The sequence below is a fragment of the Artemia franciscana genome, chromosome 18 (assembly GCF_032884065.1).
Source record: "Artemia franciscana chromosome 18, ASM3288406v1, whole genome shotgun sequence".
In the NCBI taxonomy this organism is placed as follows: Eukaryota; Metazoa; Arthropoda; class Branchiopoda; order Anostraca; family Artemiidae; genus Artemia; species Artemia franciscana.
Genome location: NC_088880.1, coordinates 8,214,938 through 8,234,508, shown reverse-complemented (window position 1 = coordinate 8,234,508; position 19,571 = coordinate 8,214,938). Strand labels below are relative to the sequence as shown.

At 33.6% G+C, this 19,571-nt stretch overlaps 1 protein-coding gene across 1 annotated transcript in view; it reads left to right on the top strand.

Annotated features, from left to right (window-relative positions):
- Nucleotides 1–771: 771 nt before the first annotated feature.
- The window catches only part of LOC136038563 (flap endonuclease 1-like), a 42,535-nt gene continuing 23,735 nt past the window's right edge, over nucleotides 772–19,571 (top strand). Inside the window, exons 1-3 of the mRNA XM_065721735.1 lie at nucleotides 772–893; nucleotides 4,998–5,100; nucleotides 15,410–15,576. Coding sequence (XP_065577807.1) covers nucleotides 812–893; nucleotides 4,998–5,100; nucleotides 15,410–15,576 — 352 coding nt within the window. The 5' untranslated portion in view covers nucleotides 772–811. The remainder of the gene's footprint in view (nucleotides 894–4,997; nucleotides 5,101–15,409; nucleotides 15,577–19,571) is intronic.

The window sequence follows — 19,571 nt, the reverse complement described above, 5'->3', positions numbered from 1 at the left end:
AAGTAAAAAAATACCCCTTCCCAAAGTTAAAAATAAAGCACAATGACCCCTCTACATTCGTGTATTCGTGGCCCTGATTTATTGTCTTTAGCTTAACTAAAAGTCCTTCATTTCTTAATCTAGCATTCTATCTTAAAGAAATTTCTTCTCTGCTGAACTATTTTTTCTGATGCATCTCAATCAAGCTTGGAAATTTGTTTTGATAAACTCAAGTATTCTGAGGGTACAAGCGGCTGCACACTTTCCAATTTCAAGGAAAGAGACACTGCAATCCTTTTTATATTTTAAACAGGATCAATTGAAGCCTCCTAATAAAAATAAAAATGGAGACAAGCTTTTCCAATTCTTCAACTTTGTAATTTGACACCCCTTCGGGCATGTATACAATCAGCTTAAAGGGGAACATGCAACTGAGACTGTAAAGCAGCTTAAAAATCCGAAAATTTTACGGGAAATGTTAAATAGTGACTGTAAAATTTAAGAAAGCTCAGCATCTGGGGGGTCACTCGTCCATTTATCCTCTTCTCTTTTGTTTTGCCTGATTAACGACTAATGAATAATTGTTTCTATATTTATAAGCCAGATAGAAGAGAGAGTAAACAATTGTCACAGACATACTGCTTTTAGCATAAAAAAACCCTTCTGACACAGAGAAAGATTGATGCTACGTCTAAAGCACCATTTTTTAAAATCTGGTTCGTACCACAAGCACTTTTTGAGCCAAAATTTGAAAATTCTATTAGCTTCCAGGGTTTTAGTTTCTTTGGCAACGTTAATAATTTGGCTAAGGTTTTAAATTAATTTTGCCGCCATGGGAATCCTGGGGCTTGCAAAGTTAATAGCAGATGCTGCTCCTGCTGCAATTAAAGAGAATGAAATTAAAAATTATTTTGGTAAAGCTTTCTGTTGTAAAATAGTGATTAAAATTTGTAATTCGGTTAATATCTTGCGTAGTTTAGGGGTAGGCTTATCTTGCTATCTCAAAAGTGCTTGAGCTAGGTGAATTGGATTCCTGGAATGAAACCTGACCAAACAGTATGTCTATTTCGGTAGTATGTCTATTTAAACAGTGTAATCCAACTAAGTTATTCTGGCCCAAATATTCTGTAGGCTATTTACACATTTAGAATTACAATCATTTCCATTTTCATTGATCAGATATTTGAAATTGCAAATCTGTAATAGTTTAGAAACAAATTTGGGCTATATATTTGCACATTAGGGAGGTGGGAGTAAAGCATAGCATATATTAAATACATAAACTAACCATTCCTGTATTTAATATATGCTATGCTTCACCCTCCCCCCTGCAAATATATTATAACTCCATAATGGTGAGTTTGCGGTAGTTTTGCAAGTGAGAAAAGATGTTCAAAAATCAAAATACATCTATTAACAATAGTTTCATGACCCAAAACAATTGTTGAGGTAATACCAACACTGACCCAACAAGATTGTTTTCAGCTTCATAACTTTGCTCAATTCCATTTTATAAGGTATTAAAGATATGCAAATACATTTCCTAAATTTTGAAAAAAAAACATTTATATGGCTCAAAATTCTACTCAAATAACAGGAATTACATTTTCAGAACTAAAGGCAGAAAAAAGCAACTAGTAACTGAAAATTAAGGTAAAATGTTGTTTTGTCAAAATTTCAATAGGTATAGACCTGTCATATAGGCAAATTTCAGGGCCCTCTAGAGGGAGAAGGAGTGGAGGTGGGTACTTTAAAATACCTTCCTGGGACATACTTTAGCCTATAGACCCATCCCTGAAAGTTTCATTTTCCTAACCTAAACCCTTTCTGAGATAGCAAGAAGTCAATTAACTAGAATTCTACCAAATATAATTCCTTCTGTTTCAATAGTAGTTTAAGAAAACCATGGTTTATTAACTACCATACTAGCCTACCATTGTGAATAACCTAGGCTATATTTGAACTGCTGGTCTTTCTTAGGCCTACTTATACTATTACTGAGAATTAACTACAGCACCAAGATAGCTAAGTCTAAGACAGCTATGTATGTTCTTTTTCAATCCCAATTTAGCATATTCAAAGCCTCCCTCTTTACACCCTCTATTGACATTCCATCAGGTAAGGAATGTCTTGCCAAAACGGCATGCCAGTTGACTAAAGTAGAGGTGGATCTAAAGTAGAATCTTGGGGGAGGCTTAATGTGACAAGGGTGCCAATGAGCAAAATCTCTGAGGGGGGCCAATATGACAAAATGCCAATAATTTACAAATTTGTTCTGAAAAAAGTGTAAAAGGAAGAAAAAACAAGGAATGAGGGTACTGGAAAAAATCTTGGGGGCCCTGGGCTCCCTCTGGATCTCCCTTTAGACTGAGACAACTACTAGCTATTGCATAATGCTCCTCATAAAAATTGTCCTTCAGATAAAGCATTAACAAGGAGAAGGCTTGTTGGCCCTGGAAACTCAACTGCATCATGATGCTCAATGATTTGGACAATCTGGTCCAATTGGTTTATGCTTTATCCTTTCTACCTGAATAAATACACTCCATGCCATTTCATTTTGGAGCTGAGTTTATTTAATTTTGGTTTTACAGCTCATTGATATTTGTGTTTTGTATAAGTCTGATTCTTTCCTAATCCTAAATGATAACATTTATCTTTAATGGTTATAACCATTGTAATTTCTAAGTTTCTGCTATTTGTTGTTTTTTTTTCAACATTCCAGTATCATTAGGTATCAAAAGATTAATTTCATAGCTGTTGCTCAGTTTGTGTCCTCAGGTTTCTCAAAAGATCAGCAACTATAAATATTCTCATGATCATACTTCAAAGAACAGTAGAGTGCTTGATAAGGTTTTATTTTATGGTATTGATGCAACAAAACAGGATGAGAAAGATGTTGTGATTTGAGATCAAGCAGATTTATGTCTTCCTTCCTGGTTAATGCACTGGTTAATCCAACTATTGCCTTCTAGAAATAATATTTGGTTCAGCTGCCTTGCACTATAGCTTTGATAAGAAAAGCTCTGCTGTTGCTGGCAATAAATATGTCAGTAATTTATACCCTTGTAAACTAATCCAGAAGGAATAATAGCAGGTAATCCTCAAGCCATAGAGGCCAGAAGACATGGAATACCACAAACTGTAAGATATGGTTTTGCTGATGTATCCTTATATGACAGTATAACCAAACATGATGTTTACACAGAATTTATTCACCTGAAAGTGTTTGCACCAAAACAAACACTGAAATGTTGCTTTCAGTGCCAGTCATTTGAACATTCAACATCTGACTGTTCTAATCAGCCCTGCTGCTTCTGTCATGGGGGACCACACAAATTGACATAAGGATCCCCATACAAGTTTGCTTCTGTAAAATATGCTTTTTGTCCAATTTTCAAGAACTCTCATCCCATCAATAGCCTTTCTTGTCAGGCCATTAAAAAAGCTATGAACAAACCACAGAAGGCTCAAAAACAAAAAAGTTAATTGTCTCCAGTCAACACATCTATGGACAAAACAATGAAAAAAATTTAGTACCTAGCATATTTGGTTCCATTTATAACATGATATGTGTACATGAGCACTTTCAAACCAAAGATGAAATAGCTCTATTCCAGAGGTTTTCACATAAATCAGTATATATAAATGTCACTTTTCCTGTGGTAGACCCAGTTGTGGAACTGTAATATGGATGATAATATTATCCAGGATCTACTTTACTTCTGGTGTGGTGGAATTCATGACTGATTTTGGGATCAGCTTTACTGGGATCATTACAAACATTTTCAAAATGGTTTTTCAACATTTGGAACATATCTTTTGTTTAGCAGGACATTTTTGTTCATGTGAGAGTGCATTTCCACAGAAGTAAGATTTTGGTAGATTGATCTTCTTTGTTAAAACTCTTTGCTTCCATTTAGTTTCTACTCCTTCCTTTATAGTTCTATTACCTGCTTCCTTTTTTGCTGGTCATGGGCCTCCACTATAGTTCCAATCACTGAACTTCTTTTGATGGTACTTGCTTATGTTAGTGCTCCATGTTTACTCAACAATGTTTCTCTTATTCTTTCACTCTCTACAACAAATACTAGTCTGTCTTTCACCACTTCATCTGAACCTTCTCTAAAAATATACCTAGACCAGTAACCTTAGAGTTGTAGCATATGATTTAATTGTGTCTCCTTCCTTCTGATTTCTCTTATGAAAAACAAAATCAGGATAATATGGGATTGGAAGTTGGTTAAATATGCTCAGTGAATTTTCTCAGTTATATATCCAGTTTATTTTTGTCTGTGTTGAATATATCCCGTCTGTTTTCTCCACTCCATATCAACAGGTAGGAACGCTTTTCAGCCTTTGTTTTTCCAGACAATGGTCCTGTGAGCATCAACTCAGCATGCTGATAAAATTGATCCTCTGATATTTTGGAATTGGCTGATAACCAGTCAATTGTGGGCTTGGGTGTACTGTTCATTCTGACCACTCTAACATATTCTGTATTCAGAGCCAATGTTTAAATTCACTCATTTAATGGAGACTTAACACCCATAATGAAAAGTATATAAGAAAAAAGCAAGAAAAGCAATCTGTTTGAACAACAAGTCATAATTAGAAGTGTACCTTTTAAATTAACCATGGGCAAAACCCTATAGCCAAAAGTTTATAGTTCCTTGTCTTGAAAAAAACAAGGAAAATCACATTTGCATGACACTTATTTGTATGTCTTCTTTTTTTCCAGAGAGGAATGCATTGAACCAGTAGTCTTGAATTTCTGTTTGGTTTTACTGACAGTTAGCTGGTTCAATTAGTATTTTACTAAAAAAAAAAAATTGTATTTTTATTCCAGTAGTCTTATTGCTGGCCAGAGGTTTTTGCTAAGAAATATGGCTACTACTCAATAGCACATTGTTGGTTTTAAGGATATAAGTCATTATTGTGAATCCCATTTTTGTATTTTTATCAGCTTTTAAGCTCCTGAAGTGGAAATAAAGAAGCCAATGTTTATTGTATTTTAGGTAGAAAAGTTGCTGTTGATGCATCAATGAGCATTTATCAGTTTTTGATAGCAGTTAGACAAGAAGGCAATCAATTAACTTCAGCTGATGGAGAAGTAACAAGGTTGGTCAAGTCTCCTACAAAATGGCCCTTTTTTTATTCTAAATGTCTCCTTTAAGCTAGAAAGCAGTTAAAATTTATCAATACTGATTTTCTTGCTTAAAACAATATGTTGTGTTTCACCCTTTGCTAATTTTTGAATTTTTTTGAAAGAACCACTTTTGAATGAAAAGTAAATTCCACTTTATTCAAAAGCATAAAAGATTGTTATTAACCATTGCTCTTAATGTGTAAATTGATAATGTATTACATTTTAGACGTATGAAACTAGATTGATTGCTTAAAGATAATGACATATCTTTATATATATATATATATATATATATATATATATATATATATATATATATATATATATATATATATATATATATATATATATATATATATATATATATATATATCTAGCTGTTGTGTGGTGCCAAGCGCCACACCAACACCTAGTTGGTGGGGGCGCTTCGCCACCCCCCAAAAGCCCCCCCCCGCGCGCGTAAGTCGTTACACGCCATATTAGTTATGTGCCATTGTAGTTGTGTCCCTGTGTCCCATCTGTGAATATAGATAGATATATATATATGTTTTTAACTACGTAAAACTTGCGAATATACAATATTCTTTGCTGTCCCATTGTCTGTGCATATAAATAGATTGTCAGGTTTACTGACTCTTGAACATTCAACATATAATTGTCCATGGGAAAACAATCCGTATTCAGATCTATACTGCATTTTTCTAATGATTGCCCTTGGGCTTTGTTGATGGTAATTGCTAATCAAATATTCCCTGTGTCCCCGTCGTCATTTATATATCCCCCATGTGCCCTTCCGGCGTCCCTGTTGTAGTTGTGTCCCTGTGTCCCAGTCGTCATTTATATTTCCTGTGTCCCAGTCATCATTTGTGTCCTGGTGTCTTGGTCTGTAATTTCTCTTTGAGTGTCCCAGTCATCATTTATATTCCTTGTGTCCTGTTGTCCCAGTCTGTAACATACAACAATAGATCAATTGTGTTGTAACTTTGTTCACGATCCCATTCTACACATGTAGAAATAGAAGCAGTGCGATTAGGTGAAGGCATTCCCAAATGCTTGAGAAGTTTGTTTGCAATAGATAAGCACAAATCTTCAATCATAACTAAAGTGCAGTTATAAATTTCTGTTGTAAAGTCCAAGGTCATATCTGACCTTTCTACCTGTATTCGGTGGAGTATATTCTTGGCCATTTGCGATTTGTATTTCTCCCATAACTCTATAGGAGATGAAGGAGAGCAACTTTTGCTGGAAGACATGGGCCATAATATCATGTCTATGAACCGGCGATTGTCCAGGATGTAAAAGCCGTTGTATCTAATTCTAAGATGGATTATATGTAAATGTAATAAATGACGAACCATTAATCTATAGGCATAATATTTCATTGGGCTGCATTTCTTATCCATTTCTTTGGTAGTGGCTGGATTTATTAATTTAATATTAAGTGATAGCCGTCAGCTCCATCCCAAAAAATGATAGGATATTGTAGGGCATTGTAGCATTGATGAGTTTAAGCAATTTTTGTCAACTGATTGTTCTGCCTGTAAAGAATATTATCTCGAGGTAAGAACTGATCACCGACCATAACGATTGCCACTTTGTTGATTGTTGCTTATCAGTAGGCATCAATTCGATTGCTGTTCTGAACAGAAGCACTAAATTATTATTTTTGTGGAAAAGATGTTGCAACTGGGAAACGATAGTCCTTTCAACGTCGTTTTTTTTTATCATTGGTATCACTTTCAAGTTTTTTGTTTTTTTGCCTTGGCTTGTCTTTCGTCACTATGAAATTCATACCACCGAACCTTTGTTCTTTTAACTAAATCTGGTAGGCATTGATGGCCTTATCCAAGTCAGAATACCAAACCCAATCATCATCGCTATCATTTTCAGTTTTGATACGTTTTGACTCTCGCTGTCCAGGTTGATTTTCATCTAACTGCGCGGTTTTGCGTTCTTTAGCCGCAAGCCTTTTGGCATTTACTCTTTGAGCAGCTACTCGGCTGTTTCTTCTGCCATTGTAGGATTTATACTAATTTCTCTTTGAATTAACTATTTGATGCCAGGCGAAAATTTTCAGGTTGCTCTTGTGATTCCTCAGCATGCTTTCTTTTGGTGATTTCTCTTTGAGACGCAACCCCGTTTTCACGCTGTTGTTGTGATTCCTCGGCACGCTTTCTTTTCTTACTTTCTCTATTAGCCGCAAGCCTTTTGGCATAGACTCTTTGAGCTGCTTCCTCGGCTGTTTTTCTGCCATTGTAGGTTCTTCTGTCATTTTAAGATCTATAGTCGCAAGCCTGTTTTCACGCTGTTGTTGTGATTCCTCGGCATGCTTTCTTTTTATACTTTCTCTATTAGCCGCAAGCCTTTTGGCATACTCTTTGAGCAGCTTCCTCGGCTGTTTTTTCTGCCATTGTAGGTTCTTCTGTCATTTTAAGATCTATCGTTGCAAACCTGTTTTCACGCTGTTGTTGTGATTCCTCGGCACGCTTTCTTTTTATACTTTCTCTATTAGCCGCAAGCCTGTTTTCACGCTGTTGTTGTGATTCCTCGGCACGCTTTCTTTTCAAACTTTCTCTTTTAGAGCATACAGGTCACAAAAACAACTAACCAAGTCAAAAATTTTGACTTATCAAAAGGGGCAGAGTTAAATCAAAAAGATATTATGTGTATCCTGGTCATCCAAACATCATTTCTGTTAAGTCATAGGAGTGACATGGGGAATAAAATTTGAGCTTTCATGTAGTTTTGGGGGGATACGGCAAGCAGATTTTAGAGTTAGTTTGAGCTTTTATGTAGTTTTGGGGAGGATGAGGCAAGCAGATTTTAGAGTTTTCTACACTTAAGAGGATTCTTTTGATTATTTTATCTAAAAATTACTGTTGAATCGAAATATTAGTTCAAGATTTGTCTTTTCTTGAACTTGTCTTGAACTTTGATACCAAATTGGACAAAGTTTAGGCAATAATTATGTTGAATATAATCAACAACACCATCCAGGTCACCTTATGCAGCTTAAGAAATTAACTTGGTTTTCAATATACCTGAAAAACTGGAAAAATATCCTTAATATTAAACAATAATAGAAACTTTGGCAATGAAAAACAAAAAGAAGTTAGCTGAAAATAATAAAAATTTCCAAAATGAAGTTTTTCAAAGACAAGTTTAGTCATATCAAAACCTAAGAAAAGAAGAAATAAAGTCCTATAAAACTTAAACTGACCACAAATAACTAATAAAGAATATGTGAACCGAAAATGAACATAAATTAATATAAATAATCATATCAAACCTAAAGATAATAGTTAATGATATTAATTAATAAATAAGTTGTAAAACTTGTAGAAATTCAAATGAACTCACAAGTCAAATTCAAAATGAACAGGAATTACTAAACAGGTGTTTGGCTGTTGAAAAAAAATTATGATGTTTATAAAACAATACCACATTGCTAAAAATATATACAGTTCTAAATAAAATGCAAATGACATGTTATCCATTTGAAGGTATATAGTTGAGCAGAGGAAGAGAGGGCAGTAGCTAAACTCTTGTTTGTTGTAATTTCTATTTGTTTTATGTTTGGCTTTTATACTCGTTCCTGGATTTATTTATTCATCAATTTCTCCATTTTTATTATTTGTGTATAATATATTTATTTATTTTAATTTATCTTTGTCTTGGGTTTCATTTATCCTTTGTTTTTAATTTGTAGTAATATTAAGTTAATCATTTTATTCAGCTATTTCTGATCATCTTAAATTTTAATATCACTCTTTACTTTTTTTTAAATACTTTTTTTGGAAAGTTTTTTTTTTAGAATTAATTCCCAGACAAGGGGCATTTGTATGACATTCTCGAAATTTTGAGCCACTTTTTTTCATCTTAAAAGAATAGAGTGAGCAGCAGTACCTTCCCCATCATCTTTGTGTATGTCCGAATTTTGATTAGCTGTTACTTGAGAAGGTTTGTAATAAGACTTTTTGTTTTCAATATTCAAGCTATGCAGCCTACCTTCCAAGTCCCTAACTTAATTTGAAACAAGTCTTGTCTAAGATAATCTCTTAAACCATATTGGTCTGCCATAACATAAAGAAACAAAACGATCAAAAATGGGGTCTTTAAAGGTGAAATGAAAATACTGAAGAAACACAGAAAGCGAATATTTCGACAGAACAAGCACCCGCCTCTCTTCTTCAGCACAAACAAAATAATATTTACAAGGAAAAAGCAAAAAAAAGCAGAAAGTATAACAAAACCAACTAAGACCCAATTGAAAAAAAAAAACAAAAAATTAAAGGTAAGTAAAATTCAATAAAAGAGAAAGAATTATAAGAATAAAATCAAATACCTAACAACAATAAAGGGAAATACTCACCAATATCCGCAATTTGCACAAAATACAAACCAATGTGAACTGCCATCAGCGAATACTATCAAACAACTGAGAAATAAAAGAAAAAAAATCATTGACTCAACTAAACAAACCAGCAATTAAATAAATTGGAGAACTAGGTCACCTGATTTGTGATTTTAACCATTGCATTTCTTGTGGATACCCTTTGAGACCTAAGGGGTTGACGACGTATTTGATTATGTGATTGGGGAAGTGGTTCAAGGTTTACTTCAGGGATTACTAAACTATCAGCTTCTCTTTTGAGAAAACCCAAATATGACTCATTTAATCTAAAATCACCTGACTCTCCATTCAAAGCTAGACCTAAATGCTGGTATTTATAAATTTCGATAGCCTCTCTGTAATGCTTGACAATACTTTTGTCATGCGAAATTAGGCTAGCTTGGTTAAATAAAACGGTATGGTCTGGATTATTAAATATGTGTTCTGAGAGGGCAGATTAAAAATCTTCTGCCTTTTCTGCTTTTTAAGGGTGTTATTAATCGAAGTAGATTGCTGAGTTAATTTATCCGTAAGTCATTGATCAGTTCTTCCAATGTACCTAAGACCAAAAGAGCAAGGAATCGTGTAGACACCAGAGTTTTCACCTATCGGGATAGGGTCTTTACCTGGGTAAATTTGGGAACTGACCCATCTATATCAGAAAAATCTCCTCTTTTGAATCAGACACTTCATTTCAGTTACAGCTTTTTGTAATAAAACTTCTTTTAACTTCCATTATAGAGTCGTTTTTTTATAGACAGAAATATGGGCTTCACGTGGACGCCCTTTCACCAATAGAAGCTGATATCTTCATGGAAAACCTTGAAGAAATGACTATTTTGAAAAGTTTTTGTAAACCAGAATTTTAGGTTCTTTTTAAAGGTGATAATTTTTGATTTGTGGGAGCAAGGTGACGAATCTCTGGAGTCTTTCCTTCACTTACTTAACTCCCAGGATCCAAAACTTAAATTTACTCAGGAATCTGAGGTAGAAAGGCGTCTTCCTTTCTTAGATGTCCTGGTTCACCGAAATAATACATGCTTCGAGTTGGAGTCTATAGAAAACCCATACTCAGTGACCATTACTTGAATTATTCCTCTAATCATTCTACTACTGTGAAAAGATGAGTCTCCACGTTTTTGGATTCAGAGCTTGATTACCTTAGAGATATTTTATTTGGGAATGGTTTTCCAATTAGTTTAATGAATTCTGTAATTGCAAAACATATTAAAATGTTATTGGATTGTGACAAAGAAAACGCAAATCAAAGGGAAAGTTCAGTTTATGTTGGTCTCCCGTACGTTAAACGGGTTTCAGGCCTATCCCGAGTGGTGAAAACTCTGGTATCAACAGAATTTCTTGCTCTTGGGGTCTTTTAGTACATCGGAAGAACTGATCAGCAACTTACGGATAGATTAACTCATTAATCTACCTCAATTAATAAAACTCTTAAAAAGCGGAAAAAACCAGTAAATTTTGACTCTGCCCTCTCAGAACCAGGGCTGCCAATTTTTTTTTTTAAGGAGTATGTCATATTTTTTCCGAAAATGTGCTTTTTGTGTCATCTCAGATTCCATGACGTGTCACAAAATGTGTCATATTTTTTTGCTACAAGTGGTATCATATTTAATTGTCAAATTTTATTTAGAGTTTTGAATATATAATCTTTTCCAAATCAGTTCAAAAAGGAGTAAACTTAACCTTATCCTATTATCTTGGGAGTATGCCCTTTTTATGAGGTCATGAAAGATGTAGAAACATTTGATCAAATTAATGTTACACACTATGAATTTGTGCCTGGGTGGCCAATAAGGCAAGTTTACATTTATAAAAGTTTTAGGGACACTCAATTCCGACAGTAAATTGAAAATAGACTTTTCGTATGACGTCGTAATTGTAATTGGCTCTGTACGTAATTGGCTTTATTGGCTAAGCTTTTTATTTACTCAATATGTAAGCCATTCAACCAGCTTCAATCTAGTATTTTTGTCATATTTGTTGGTGCCTTTTTAAGCCAGATGGATTATTCTGAAGGAAAGACATCTCTGGAAGTTTGTAATCTTGTCCGAGGTGGGATATTCCTCCTGTACTCCTAAAAATGGGAGTTACTGCTTATGCATACAGCTTTGGTAAACTGCATGCTCTTTACTTTTTACTATTAAGTACGTACCAGTTGGCTAAATCAAATACTCAATCAAGAAGCCAATTAAGTTAAGATATTCAGCGTGCATTTTGATTTGAAATTTCCGCCTATGGCTGTTTTCTTCGCGTGATATTAACTTAAAATATGGTGATGGCATCTGTCCTGTATTCCGCGCTGTTTGTGTACTACTGCCACTGTTAGGTAGCGCTATTCCCTTCCATTAATTTGTAGCTTTTCTGGAGGTAGAAAATTGAAATTTTACTTTTCTTTTATTACCATTTAAAAAACAAGACTTGGATGATAAAAATGTGTCATTTTTTTTAAATGTGTCATTTTTTTGAAAAATGTGTCTTTTTTGGAAAATGTGTCATTTTTATCGATTGTGTAATTTTTTTATTGAAAAATGTGTCATTTTCGTCGATTGTGACATCATTTCGACTGAATGTGTCATTGTGTCACGCAACATCCAATTGTGTCATTGACACAAAATGTGTCAATTTGGCAGCCCAGCTCAGAACACATGTTTAATTATTCAGCCCATACTGTTTTATTTAGCCAAGCAAATCTAATTTCACATGACAATGGTATTGTCCAGCACTACAGAGAAGCTGTTGAAATTTATAAGTACTAATATTTAGGATTAGCTTTGAACAGAGATTCGGATGATTTAAGAATAAGTGAGTCGTATTTTGGTTTTCCCAAAAGACAAGCCAATACTTTAGTAATCCCTGAAATAAACCCTGAATCGCTTGCACAATCACATAATCAAATACGTCGTCAACTCCTTAGATCTCAAAGGGTATCCACAAGAAATGCAATGGTTGAAATCAGAAATCAGGTGGCCAAGCTCTTCAATTTATTTAATTGCTGGTTTGTTTGTTTGAGTGACTGAATTTTTCTTTATTTCTCAGTTGTTCGCTAGTATCCGCCAACGGCAGTTCTTATTTGTTTGAATCTTGTGCAAATCGCATATATTGGCGAATAGCTCACTTTATTGCTGTTAGGTATTTGATTTTAATTATTATAGTTTTTAGTGTCTTATTGAATTTTAAATATCTTTAATTTTTTGGCGGCTTTTTTGATTGGTTTTGTTGTACTTTCCGCTTTTGTTTTTTTGGTTTTTGCTCTTTCCTTGAATATGTTATTTTGTTCGCGCTGAAGAAGAGAGACGGTTGATCTCTCGAAACATTCGTTTTCTGTGTTTTCTTCATTATTTTTGTTTGGGCTTTAAAAACCCCATTTTCGATCGTTTTCTTTGTTTAAATCTTGTCTGTTGGGCTGACAGGAGGTACCTTCGCTCGTTGTTGACTTGCTTGGCTAAAAGTGAACCTTTTTTATGCCAAAAAGGCGTTAATAAAGTTGTTTTTATTCTGAATATCCAAATCAAGGCAAAATGAATTCTTAAGCAGGAAAATTGAAAGATTACAACACTATTCGGTTACAGTGATAATTATTTATAAAATTATAATTAATAAAACGATTGAAACTATAGTCTTACGAAGTAAAAAATCTGTTTATGGAATAATCACTTTTACAGAATTTGTCTGCATTTTTAATCATTACAGTCTGCTCATGCATAAATTATGCAGATGTAGGCACTTGAATATTAGTTTTAAACTTCCAAGAAATGCTTAAGCTTTTTCAACGATTTGTTTGATTGACGCACCATGAGTAGCACCCTGTAGATTCCTAATGGTTGCTAAGTAAAACCCACTAGGCAAACAGAATTTGAGTCAGAAATACAAATCAGCCTTTTGAAATTTAATTTGTAATAAAACATATAAAACAAATATATATATAAATAAAATAAATAAATAAAACAAAAAATTGCATCACAAAAATAGAACAAAATTATAAATGAAACAAAAATCGCAAAGAACAGAGAAACTAGGATAATAACAGCCAATGAAAAACAGAAGAGAGATATGCAAATCTTTTGGCCGAGGCCTCTGCTCAACTGTCCTCAGTGCAGAATAATAAAGAAAATTTGGATAAAATTCAAAGGACAATATAAAAACCTAACCTCAAAGCAAGTACTGAAACTAAAATAGAACCCTTTCTGAGCAACGTTGAAAGGGTTACCCTTCTTTTTATTTATTATTCTTCACTGAGGACGGTTGAGCGAAGGTCTTGACCGAAATATTTGCATAGCTTTCTTCTGTTTTTCTCTAGCTGTTATTATTCTCGTTTCTCTCTTTGCATTTTTTTCGTTTTGTGGTTATAAATCGTTTGGAATGGCTTGGAATGTAGTTATGATCGGCTTGTTGGGTAAGTAACTTGGGTTGCCGGAATTCACTATAGGTTTCTTCTATAAAAGAACAATGTTGGTAAGATTTCGACTTAAAACTATGACGCAAAGCTTTTACACATTGCGAAAATCTGTCCAGATTTAGCAATTCGTGCGGAGATTCTGTCCGTTCTTGTGCGGACGGAGCTTACCGCAACGATTTGGTCAAATCAGAACGGATTCTTGACAAGATTTTTAAATGAATAAAATCATCACTATTGATCATCAAAAACTTCATGATCTTATAACGTAGGTTCAACGCCACCCAGCTTATATAATACTGGTCACCCAGGCTATAAGAAAACGAAGAAAAATGGTGTCATTTAGCTCTCTGTTGCTCAACAGCTTTCATTGGAGGGTCACATTGATGCATTTATTTGAAAACTTTGACTTAAAACGCAGCGTTTTCTGGGTCATCTTTGAAAAAATTCGGACGGATTTCCGCATGCATATCCGCAATGCATAAATGAACCATTAAACGGCCTGCAAGCGTCTCAGCAGAGAGAATAAGCTCAAGCATCAGTTAGTGCGTTCTACCATCTCGAGATTACTTATCCAAAAAGCCGGATTACTTATCCGTAGCGTTTCACTAGACGTAAATGAGGTTAAGAAGATTACTGCTTGAAACTTTCTGGATTAGTTATCGGATAAGTTACACTTCCTAATCCCAAAAAATGGAGGATAAATTCTCCATTATCGCCTAGTTGTCTACAGCGTTTCAGTTAACAAGTTGTGTGATAAGTAATCTGTTGTTGTCTTTTGCGGATTACATACGGGGTAGTTCGTGTTACGCTGAGAACTTGTATAAGGCATGCTCTAACACATAAAATTTGTTTTGCGCTACCGGTACGAACGACAGAACAACATAACTTCAAACATCTATTTGTTTTTTTTTTTGTTTTTTTGTTTAAGAACAAGAAAATATTCGTAAAATCGGAGGGTCGGTAAGTCCGCAAAATGGTTTAAAACACAATATAACGCGTGACAAGCAAACATTGCGTGACAAGCGAAATCCTTCTTTTATGGATAAGAATAAATAATAAATAAGTAACGTTGAAAAAAAAAATCGACGAGAAGAATTTGCTTAATTTTTTGTTTGTGCCTATTTTCAAGGGCCTATCCAGGATTTTTTTTGGGAGGAGGCGCTGCAATTTTTTTGTAAAAAGCATCAAAAATTTGTTTATATGCATGTTTGTTACTATTTTACGTGTCTGACACAAATTTCAGGGGGGAGGGTCAAACCCAGTAACCCCCCCCCCGGACACGGCCTTGCCAATTTTTCCTAAGGCTCTTTGGCTTGGTATTTTACAATTTCTTTAATGTCTTCTACACCATTAAATCATGTACTTTCTGCACCTGTTGAAGAATTATAGTACAGTTTTACAAAATTTCGATAAACAAACTGAAATCATGACATAGTGGACCAATGCTTTAACTTAGTTTTTTTTTTTTTGGTAGTCATTTGATGGGGATGTTTTATCGTACAATTCGAATGCTTGAAAATGGCATCAAACCCGTGTTTGTATTTGATGGAAAACCTCCAACAATGAAAGGTGGACAACTGGCGAAACGTGCAGAAAGAAGAGAGGAAGCACAGCAAGAACTGGAGAAAGCCAAAGAAACAGGTTTCTAATTTTCTATTTATTATACTTATATTATTGAAATTTACTTGATTTTTGTAATAAGGGTTCAGACACAGTACCCAAATTATACAGGACAATAAAATCGAAACGACAATCCCACTAAGTGCCAACAAATTAGCTAATCCAATATTTGACGAATATTATTATATTTTAAATTTAATTGATTATCTATGATTAATTTACTGATACTATATTTTTTTTGTATTCTAATATAATGCACTATACTATCAGTTTGCTGAGCAGTATATAGGCATACAATAAGGCTATACTTGTATTAGCAGTCTGAGTTGAAAAATAAAGAGTGTATCAATGCGTTGGTAAACTTGATGTTATTATATTGTACATCTTTGTATGACTTTCGTTGAACTCGTTATTTTTTGCTATTTTTGTGATTCATTTCGTCCTCTCAATACCAGCTTCAAGAACCAATTCGTTTTACACAGGATATAGAACAGTTTCAGGGAAGTAAAGTCGTTTTACGATTCATTTCGTCTTCTCAATTCCTGCTTTGAGAACCCTGTATCGAGTTGTTAATTCATTTTACACAACATATAGAATAGTTTTATGGAACTAAATTCCTTCTCTTTTAGACCGTAATAGCTGAGGGTGAAGCTGTGAGGTTCTATGAATTGTTTTATATTTAGTCGAAAATGCTGTTTGAAAATATATTGAAATAAATTTTACAACATAAAAATATATCTGATGCCACTTTCGTCAAATATCAGCTCTGAAAACTGGGCATTGAGCTCTGAGCCCGTGAGTGCACGTGTTCGTACGTAGTAAAGAAAACATTTTGGGAAGTATATTCCTTTTTTTTCTTTTTTCGTGTAGACTGGCCTCCCGATGAAGCATCAAATATCAGCTCTGAAAACTGGGCATTGAGCTCTGAGCCCGTGAGTGCACGTGTTCATACGTAGTAAAGAAAACATTTTGGGAAGTATATTCCTTTTTTTTTCTTTTTTCGAGTAGACTGGCCTCCCAATGAAGCATCAAATATCAGCTCTGAAAACTGGGCATTGAGCTCTGAGCCCATGAGTGCACGTGTTCATACGTAGTAAAGAAAACATTTTGGGAAGTATATTCCTTTTTTTTCTTTTTTCGTGTAGACTGGCCTCCCGATGAAGCATCAAATATCAGCTCTGAAAACTTGGCATTGAGCTCTGAGCTCGTGAGTGCATGTGTTCACGCGTAGTAAAGAAAAGATTTAGGGAAGTATGTTCCTTTTTTTCTTTTTTCCTATAGATCGGAAATCCCGCCGGTGAAGCAGTAAGGATCTACCTCTTATTAAGTTGAAAATTGCCTTTTGCAAATATCTGTAAATAAATATTACAGCTCAAAAATATGTCTGATGCCACAATTGGGTCTAATGCCTGCTCCAAGAACTGAGCAGAGTATTGTGCATGTGCTAACGCAAAGGAAAGAGCAGTTTCTGTGAAAATCCATTTTCGGATTTTTAATTTCTAAATCAGAAATTAAAAAAAAAGATCATAACATTGTGTGCCATTTCGTATGTACTGAACTAATGTAATTGCAAAATAGGTATAAAAATGAGAGAAAAGTACAACAAGTACTTCAATTTGTTAAAGTACTTCAACAAATGAAGGCACCAGTAAAAGTTTAATCAAAAATAGCCTATTGCAAACACCTGGAATTACATTTTGTCAATCTGAAGCATACAGGTTGCACACTGCAGAATAATATGCTAGGCAACACTCCTAACAAAAATTTTTAGGTTTTGGCAAGTTTGAGTTGCCAAATTTTAGTTGCCAAGTTGCCACATTTTAAAGTTGATGTATTGATGGAGTGAAGACACACTGGCGTTATCAATCGATTCCACATTTAGCCAAGTAAACAGTAAGCAGTAAATATGATAATGTTTACTATTTTCATTCTTTTTTGTATTATTTTAGTCAATTTAAAAGATCTAAAGCCGAAGTGGTCAGTCGTGACAAAACAACACCCCACTCATGGACGTACTTCCCACCTTATTCCGTTCTATTTGGGATGTACCTTTCGTCCCATCCATAGACGTTGTGGTTTTCGTTTGGCCCCACGCAGTTTGCAAAACATATTTCTTGGCAACCGATCATTCATCTGTAAAACTTGTCTTATCGTCATAACTTTTCTTTCATTTTCTTTAATAACCTTATAAATTGTTATTGAACTGCATTTTTGTAATGCTTATTGCTACGTCTCAGAGCCATAACTGACTTTTAGCATGCAAATCTTAGTTCAAATACTTATCTTCCTAGTTTTTCAAACTTTTATCAACTTTGAAAGTTTTAATTTGAAAGAACAAGTTGGCAAGTTAAACCTTTCCTTTTTACAAAAATTAAACAAATGAAAATATATAAAAACGCATATAATATTTTAATTAAGACAGTGGATAAAAAAAAATTTCTAATGATAAAAAAATCCGAATATTTTGACTTCACATCCGGAAGCTTTTAACAACAGGGGAAATAAATACACACACATATATATATATATATATATATATATATATATATATATATATATATATATATATATATATATATATATATATATATATATATATATATATATATATATATATATATATATATATATATATATATATATATATATATATATATATATATATATATATATATATATATATATATATATATATACTAGCTGTTGGGGTGGCGCTTCGCGCCACCCCAACACCTAGTTGGAGGGGGCGCTTCGCGCCCCCCCAAGCCCCCCCGCGCGCGTAAGTCGGTACGCGCCATAATAGTTACGCGCCATTGTAGTTGTGTCCCTATGTCCCACCTGTGAATATAGATATATATATATATATATATATATATATATATATATATATATATATATATATATATATATATATGGTTTTAACTACGTAAAACTTGCGAATATACAACATTCTTTGCTGTCCCATTGTCTTTGCATATAAATAGATTGTCAGGTTTACCGACTCTTGAACATGCAACATATAATGGTCCATGGGAAAACAATCTGTATTCAGATCTATACCTCATGATTCTAATGATTGCCCTTGAGCTTTCTTGATGCTGATTGCTAATCGACCATTCCCTGTCCCGGTGTCCCGGTCGTCATTTATATCCCCCTGTTTCCCCCGGTGTCCCCGTTGTAGTTGTGTCCCTGTGTCCCGGTCGTCATTTATATTCCCTGTGTCCCGGTCGTCATTTGTATCCCGGTGTCCCGGTCTGTATATACATTCGTTTTTTAGTTTTGTTTTTCTCCTTTATTTTTTTCTTTTTTTTTTTCTTTTTTAGTTTATTTAGATTTTTAGATTTTTTAGTTTTTTTATTGGTTTTTAGTTTTTTTTCTTTTTAGTTTTTTTGTAGTTTTTACCTTCTTTTTAGTTTTGTTAGTTTTTTTTTTACTTATGTTCTGGTCGTCATTTATACTCCCTGTGTCCCGGTGCTTTGTTGATTGCTAATCGAACATTCCTTTTGTCCTGGTCGCTTTCTCTTTGAGTGTCGTCATTTATTTTTTTCTTTTTTAGTTCTTTTAGTTTTTACCTTTTTTAGTTTTTTTTAGTTTTTTAGATGAAAATTTTTTTTAGTTTTTTCCTTTTTTTCTTTTTAGTTTTTTATTGGTTTTTACCTTTATTTTAGCTTATTTTTCAGTTTTTTCCTTTTTTTTATTTTTTTTTTATTTTTTATTTTTTTTAGTTTTTTACCTTTTTTTAGTTTTTTTAGTTTTTTAGCTTTTTTACTTTTTTTTATTAGTTTTTAGTTTTTTTGTAGTTTTTGCCTTTTTTTAGTTTTTTCAGTTTTTTTTAGTTTTTTATTGGTTTTTACCTTTATTTTAGCTTATTTTTCAGTTTTTTCCTTTTTTTTAGTTTTTTTTAGTTTTTAGTTTTTTACCTTTTTTTAGTTTTTTTAGTTTTTTTAGTTTTTTAGCTTTTTTATTTTTTTTATTAGTTTTTAGTTTTTTTTGTAGTTTTTGCCTTTTTTTAGTTT